Here is an 8,225-nt window from a genome sequence, read left to right on the forward strand (position 1 = left end):
GTCATTTAGGATCACATCCGCTCAGTTAGAGTCCCTTGATGTACTCCAGGCTAAGGTTTGCCGGCGACTCCTGAAGTCTGCAAAAATAACCTTTGATATCTATGAATCAAAATCCAATTTGAATAGATTGTGTCACTTAGAATCTCTGCAATTTCGCCGTATCTTTATTTCTCTTGTTGTTTTATTTAAGTACATCAATTTCCACCCAGAATATCTCTCTCGCTTTGCGATAACCATAATTATCACGTAGTGCCCGTAGGCCCAAAAGCTCGTTTTTAACTCACATGGTCGTATTTTTTCATCCCTTTTCCTACAGAAAACTGGTTCTCTTTGGAATTGTCTTCCACCCCGATTGACAACTTTAGATTCCATCTGAATTCAAGCGTCATTTACGTATTCACATTGCTAAGTATCAGTTCGACTGCACTGGTACACCTTTGATGTGCAATCATTGATTTACATGCTTGTTCTTTTCTTTTCTGTCTTACTTTCTTTCCTTGTGTTTCTTATTATTCCTTTTTGAAACCAACATTTCACACTCACTTTGCGCACTTTCTCTCGCATCCTTAACTATGTTACTAGTACATACTACACAAATAGGAGATCCCCCAGATAGGCGTTAGCCTTTGGGTAATCCTGAAATAAAGATTATTATTTTATATTATTACCAAGAGTATACTCCCCCCCCCCTCCCCCCCCCCCCCCCCCAGCTACTCTTGCCATTACCAAGAGTACATGTATAATAAGATCCCACTGGAAGAGTGTGCAACTCCTGGTACCCTTTCTATGGGGTTCATACATGGGTGTGTGCATGCGCGGTGTGTGTGTGTGTGTGTGTGTGTGTGTGTGTGTGTGTGTGTGTGTGTGTGTGCGCGCGTGTGTGTGGTTTTATTTCACTTCGCACATTCAAACGGGATGACGACCCAATAAAATGACGACGAAGGCTTAGCCTAGAATTGGCTATGGAAGAACATAGTAAAGGCTATGGAAGCACATAGTAAGAGAATAGGATACTAATAACTGCGGGTAAACGGGGGGGGGGGGGGGAGAGGGCGAATACGATGTACCTGTGATAATAGGGAGGTTTAGTTCCCACGTAACGGAAACGCGTACGTGGGTGATCCACGTAAAGTGGATGAAGGGCACCCGCGTTGCAATGTTGTGTTTAGTCACACGGAACAAACAAAACCATGAAGCTAAAGGCCAAAACCTGGTCAAAGACGAAGCTACCCCGGCCTAAGAAGCTCATCCAATATTTTGATTTCGTGCTTCGGAAACTTCTTCAGCTGAGCACCCTCACAGCTCGCACAATGCGCTCCATTCTGATTTTCACCCACGTTCTGGCGGAGCGTGGGTGAGCCTCCATACACGGTATGTCGTGAATCAGAAAACGTCTGTACGTGGGTCACTGAGTATCACGTGGTACACCCACGTAAAGTACCCACGGATTACGTGGGACTAAACCTCCCTACTATCTGTGATACTACGTGAGGATTACTGAACTGCACGGGAAGGGAGAGCAGAGCAGAGCAGAGCAGCAACTCGAGCTACTCCCTACAGGCGTATGGTACACATGCATGCTTAAACTCAGGTAGCCGGGTAATTGTGCGGACCTCACCAGGGAGAGCGTTCCACAGCAGGGAGAGCGTTCCACAGCAGAGCACCAGCATTGCAGCAACAGAAAATCTCCGCTGACCGCGGCGGCTACGGTTTGCCTGGCTTAGTAGGCCATTTGACTGCTGATGGCGGGCAGGGGTGCCTTGCGCCGGGGTCAGAAGCTGGGCGAGCACTGGGCTAGTGCGGGCGTAGATCGATCTACGCGTGGATGCACCGCCATCAGGGCCCGGTCACACATGCACTCGAAAGTAGCGTATACGCTGAAGCGAGGTCGCAGGAGCGAAAAATGGCATGGCAACGGCGAAAAGCGGAACTTCCGCTTCAGCGGAAACTCCAATCCGCTTCCTCCAAAATTTTCGAAGCGAGACTGTCGCTTCTGCGGATTCGCTTCAGCGGAAAACACCATGGTCTGCTGTATATGGACTTGCTACGAGAAATTTGTATGCGTATGATGTCCATGCAACAAAAATGCGTGCAAGATAGTCATTGACCTCGTCTCGCGTCTATTCTCCGTACCGTATGCACCACAGTCTCATTTCCGCCAAAATAGGAGTTGTGCCCTGTTTGTATGTGTGACCACACACACGTGGTTTCGCTGGAGCGACACCAGGCTCGCTGCCGCCGAACCTCGTCGCCGAAGCGAATCCCAGTGCATGTGTGACCGGGCCCTAAGTAATGGTGATCAATATTTTCTGCATGACTTGTATAGCTCGCTGACACGGTACAGGGAGTGAGCAGTGAGCAGCGCCCGCGGCTGCATGGCTGTCCGGGGCGGGTTGCCGTCGATACAGCGGATGGCTCTGTTTTGCGCGGTTCGCAGTCGTTTCAGCTGACCCTCTCGCATTGCGGCTGAAAAGCAGCACTTCATGTCATTGGCATGCTTTGTTCTTCGTATCAGTGCTGTTTCGTCTTCCTAACTCCACCCTACAAACTATCATGACTATAGCTGCACACCCTTGACCACTGGTATACCCTTGGTGCTATATTATAGCTTTTGTAGGCCAGAGGAGACGAACGACATTTGTGAGGAGCATTGAGGTCAAAGCCACGAAGGCTGTCTTACGCGTAGCACTACACAGTATAACTGTAACAGTTACTGTAAGCAAGAGTACATGAAAATAGGGTTTTCATGTACATGCACTCTTGCTGTAAGGTAGGTAGGGACACACTCTCTGCTTTACCTGGCACTGTGTTAGCTGTAGATTTCAACCTCAACGTGTTACGTAGTTAGCAGCTATGTTGACTGATCATCTCCCCAGCAGGCCAGGCTAAATATTAAACCACAACAAATTGTAAAGGCTAAACTGGTCACCATGCTTGCTTTTGGATCGAGCTGTGTTGACAAACACCAGCGAGCACAACACTCCAAAACTAGGCTTCTGCACGTAACTTCGTAAGCCTACACTACAATGTGTAGAAAAGGGGCCCGCTACGGCCAGCAGTACAGACTACAGGTCAAAGTCCAGAGGTTGATTTGGCTTGCTTTCAACTGCTATCTATGATGTGTTCCCGATCCCGGCATCCCATGACTATGATAATCTTCTCGTGAATCTGACGCCGGCGCTCACTACTGAGGCTCAGCCCCAAAGCTTGATGAAATTGTCTTGACAACGACGTTTGAATTCGAAAAAGAGACGGAAAAGCTGTTGACTTCTCGAGCACATGGTTGGCCACAAAAGCACAAAGCACAACAACAATTATTGTTGTTGTTGTTGTTGTTGTTGTTGGGCAACGTAGAGGGTGACTTTCAGTTCCTCCTCTGCTTCTTTCTTCATTTAGGAAGACGTTGGTTTGCCTTTTTGATTCTCTGTCTCTTGTCACTAGCAGTCAGTGTGCTGTTGAGTGATTCCTTCTTGGCTGTGCCTATTTCCAACCTCCCTCCATCACAAACAGGAAGCGCCGGGCAATGGCGAATATACTTGTCTCCTCGTACAAGCAGTTGGGTTCCGACTACCAATGGACCTCGATCAAGAAGAATCCTGGTAGTGATCCGGCAAACCGAGTTGCCCCCATTCGTCCGAAGGCATTCTCATCGCCTCACATCGTCGGGTCCGAGTCGGCATTTACTGGATGTACCCAGGATGCGAGTACACATCGAGGTCAAGCGTGTAGAAAGCCGAAGAAGCCGAAAAATGATGTTGCGCGGCGAGGCGAGTTGATGTTATCAGCCCTGAATGAACAACGGCTGGCTCAGAAACTTTCTACCCTGACACACCCTCCCCTCAGGCCAAATCTTTCGGCCTTCTCCTTTGCTTCGGCTTTCCAATCCGCCGTGTCAGCGACAGTCACATCCAGCGAGTGCGTGGAAGGCGAAGAGGCGTCTCTGAGCGCCAGTTCCCTCGACAAGACGGGCAATGAAGTCGATCTAAATGTGATGCTTGGATCTTCTTCCTCAGCAGCTTCGGAACCCAGAACCCTGAACAACAGCTCCCCGGAACCCGTTGACGAGAGTTCTCTTCTTATCAAACAGATCAAACAGGAGCTTTTTGACTACGAAGTTCTAGATGTTGGTGAAGTTCATCCAGCCGTCCTGCCCATTCCTGAACTTGTCGAGAGTCAACTGCAGCCGCAGCAATCACCACCACACCACCAGCAGCAGCAGCAGCAGCAACTGCAGCATTGCGAGGAGGCCGAATCCATCATATCCCGTTGCCCTGAAACAAGCTTAGGACAGTGGCTCAATAGGGATGTGTATGGTGACAATAGCCCTCACCATGGCAACAGCAGTAAGAAACATGGCGGAAACCCAAGATACCGATGGCGAGCAGCCAAATCACCAACGCAGAAGAAGGTCGACCACGCCAATCGTGAACGCGCGCGTGTTCGCGAGCGGCGAAAGCTGCTGACTGAGCTGTCTACACTGGTGCCAGAGCTGAAGCGCATCAGTCAAAGCTCAATTCCCGGCGAGAGAAAACACGGTCTGTCGACTGTTGAAGTTCTCCGTGCCACGTGTAGCTACATCCGCCGGATGCACACAGCTGATAGACCGGCGTCGCAGAAGGTTGTTCTAGACATCTCAAGGAAGCAAAAGATGGTAGATCTGAGCAGAGGCATTACGAAGTGTACAAAGCAGCAAGCACTTGCTAGTCCGGCAGACTCTGCCCAGGCGAGTCCACAAGCTGGCACTACTGGCATTGTTGATGACGCCACCGCAGACAGCAGTTCCTTGAGCAGTGCACTACTGGACGAGAGCAGCTCGGACATGCTCGGTCTACTAACTGCACAGCCATCTCCCGAAGAGGACATAGACTCACCACTACAAGTCACAATGCATCATGCGGATATGCTGGACGGCGACAGCAATGCCAGTGCTGCGGAGGACTGGCTGAATGAGTTCCGTGAATGGACCCGTGACATCTCCACTGCCGAGATGCCCACCGACCTCATAGACCACGGGCAGTGCGACTTTGAGCCCCTGTTTCGCGACGAAGTGCCTTGCCCCGGACCGGCAATCAGCGTTCCGTTTGTGGGTGGACAGCTAACGCCGGACATGCCTGTGGTTGCTGACCAGTGCAGCATTATCGGAGACACCCAGTCCAGACTGGGCTCTGCTAGTCCTACTGCCAGCGATCTGCTACCGGTAAGTTGTTGTACACACTCTGACTCCTGTCTCTCTTACCCAGACCTCGACGTAGTTACGGGCATCCTCAAGGCAAGTTGTAGTGGAAATGTTACTACTCTTTTGCCAATTTGTGGAAATATTGATGTCATATGCCAGATCTCTGGCAATTCCCCACCGAACCATACGTGATTCAAAGTTCCCGATAATTCCTAGTTATGGGCGGTTTTTCTTTCCTCCTTTCCCCATCTTCGGGAGAGGATGGATTTTCTCCTGGGGAGTTATGTTGCCCAATTGACCTCCACAAGGTATGAACACCCTTTTGGCATTGCGCTGCGTGCGGGTCACTACTGCACACATGTGTTTATATTAGGGGTGAAACGATTAGTTCGAATATTCGAGTATTCGTTGGAAATTTTCAAACGAGCGAGTATTCGAAATTTTGCACTCGATCGTTTTTTTTTTGTTTTTTTTTGTTTTTTTTAGTATTGGCATTCTAATTTTCAAAAAACTTCTGTTGGACCGCTCATCCACTGGTATGCATGTGTTATGTATGCCTTCGAGTCAGTTTTTATGACTTGGACGATGCGATCACCACGGCAAGTTAAGTTAGTTTGTTATGAGATAATGAAAGCACAGATGAAAATCGTTACTTTACACTCTGTACAAGACGTTGGCGACTTTTGTTCTATGTTCACAGACCATTTCTCCCGGATTGGTCGAGAACTCACAAATCTAGCGCTATTGAATTTTGATAAAATAGCGATAATCGGATACTCGATCGAATATTATGAATGAGTGATCGATTGGTCAAAATAGATACTCGTTTCACCCCTAGTTTATATGCATTACCCTTTCTCTTCTTGATCGCTTCTTTCTGAACTCTCGCTCCCAATAACACCAAGAAACAGCTATTCTGAATACTGTAAAACACGTCATTTTCGGTGGAACTCTAACTTCGGTGATTTCGGTTGAGAAACTACAATTTAGATTACACCTCGAAGGTACTAGAGTATGCACTGTGTGTGGTGTGAATGCTGTTCACCTGAAACCTGGCAAGTCCTTGGCACCAACGCTTTGAATCAACTTAAAATTCTATGAGAGAGAGAGAGACAGGGACAGAGAGGCAGAGACAGAGACATAGAGAGAGAGAGAGACACACACACACACACACACACACACACACACACACACACACACACACACACACACACACACACACACACACACACACACAGAGAGAGAGAGAGAGAGAGAGAGAGAGAGAGAGAGAGAGAGAGAGAGAGAGAGAGAGAGAGAGATAGAGAGAGAGAGAGCATCGGAAGAGCCCATCATCAGGTCACCACCTGACAGCACTTGAAGTTTCCTGTTATAACTGGTATGCGCTGTTGTTGACTCCTGAATGCTTGTGATATCTGTGCAGGCATGCTCCAAGCCACCGCTGGGATTCAGCTTTGATCAGACCAGCTGGTATGGGATAAGCCAAGGTGATGATGTTCCCCAGCTGATGCAGCTCGCCGATCTCGAGGAAACAGTACACTGTGAGTGCCCAGAGGAGTTCCACCCAGACCTAGATCTATGATAATAGACTGTTTTCATACAATAGGGTTGATGGCAATGATATGGTTGAGCCGATTTGTTCACCATGCATAGGAGAGTATTTCTGATCACTCGGCTATGCAAGATTATTTGGCAGTAGGAGGGCACTCTTGTTTTTTAGGCCCTGGAACTATGCACCTTCGTTATTGGCTTGAAACCAGCATGTTTGCACATACACGCATACACACACACATACACACACGCATACACACACGCATACACACACACACGCATACATACACACACACACACACACGCAAGCGTGTGATGTATTATGGAGGGTATGTGACTTGTATGTATGCACCATAGGCCATTGATAATCTTTTAGCGAAATGCTGTCTTTTTTCTTCCCTTTTCCATGCCAAGCTATGGCCAGGCAAATTTTTGTTTCATCCACCCTTCTCGCCGTACACACAAAGTAGATGGTTTATCCGATTATTTCTGTTGAGATTGGAAACCTTAGATTTTGACTCGTGCTGTGTTCAAACAAACCATCAGCTTTGCTTATGCACACCAAAGAGAGATTTTAAAAAATTTCACGGTTCGCGTGAGACTCGGCTGGAAGCCGAGTTTTCCGCATCCGCCGCAAAGAGAGATTGCAAGAGAACATTCTTTTCTAACCATTGTTGAGGCTTCTCCAGGCCCCGTCTTTCTCTCCTGACAGTTTTTTTTTGATCAATCGTTAGTCCGCTAGCTTTCAATATGCCCATCCCTTTTTTCAGTGATGAATTTACATTTACACACAGCAAACTTTACTTCAGTTTTAGCCTGGCAAACGTTTCTTTATCTTCTTCATTTTTAACGATACATTCTCTTATGTGTAACTGCTGTGAGTGTGTGTGTGTGTGTGTGTGTGTGTGTGTGTGTGTGTGTGTGTGTGTGTGTGTGTGTGTGTGTGTGTGTGTGTGCAGAGTGATCCATGAGCATGTGGTGTTTTCGAGTGCAATTTCAAATAACTTATTCCTGCAAATATTTGCAGTTTGAGACTACTGATATACAGCGACATGCATATCCAGCAAAGCTGGTTTTCCTTTGAAATTATTCATTGCCTTCTGTGTGTGTGTGTGTTATTATTATTATTATTTGTTTTACGTCGGAAGCTAAACAATACAGTGCAGCTGCACAAATATGAAGAGGCCGATGGGACCAAAAAAAATTATAATAATAAAAAAACGAAGTAGTGGTTGCGACTTCGGCGATGATTTGTAAGAAAGGGTTTGCTCCCCACACCGGCGGAATAGCGCGAGCTCCGGTGTGGGGAGCAAACCCTTTCTTAACAATAAAAAAATAAAATAAATAAACAAATAAACAATGTACAAGTGTACATCAGTGTAAATGTTTAGAAAAAAGGGGATGAGTGGTCAACATAAAGAGAAAAGAAGAAAAACGTATGCTGAATGAACCAGGGCAATATATACATGTACATGTACATGTACAATGTAGCTGGTGA

At 47.3% G+C, this 8,225-nt stretch overlaps 1 protein-coding gene across 1 annotated transcript; it reads left to right on the forward strand.

Moving 5' to 3' along the window:
• The first annotated feature begins 3,332 nt into the window (after positions 1-3,332).
• Positions 3,333-7,793, forward strand: LOC135808913 (uncharacterized). The gene is made up of 2 exons (XM_065322158.1): positions 3,333-5,197; positions 6,600-7,793. Exons 1-2 carry the CDS (start codon positions 3,524-3,526, stop codon positions 6,756-6,758), a joined length of 1,833 nt encoding a protein of 610 aa, XP_065178230.1. The 5' UTR covers positions 3,333-3,523; the 3' UTR covers positions 6,759-7,793.
• Positions 7,794-8,225: the final 432 nt, after the last annotated feature.

Source organism: Sycon ciliatum, chromosome 2, assembly GCF_964019385.1.
Source record: "Sycon ciliatum chromosome 2, ocSycCili1.1, whole genome shotgun sequence".
Classification (NCBI taxonomy): domain Eukaryota; kingdom Metazoa; phylum Porifera; class Calcarea; order Leucosolenida; family Sycettidae; genus Sycon; species Sycon ciliatum.

What these genes read in the sequence shown, in the direction of transcription:
- LOC135808913 (XM_065322158.1), top strand. Translation starts at nt 3,524, where the DNA reads ATGGCGAATATACTTGTCTCCTCGTACAAGCAGTTGGGTTCCGACTAC. An exon ending in CTGCCAGCGATCTGCTACCG is followed by an intron (nt 5,198 to 6,599) that starts GTAAGTTGTTGT and finishes ATATCTGTGCAG; the next exon opens with GCATGCTCCAAGCCACCGCT.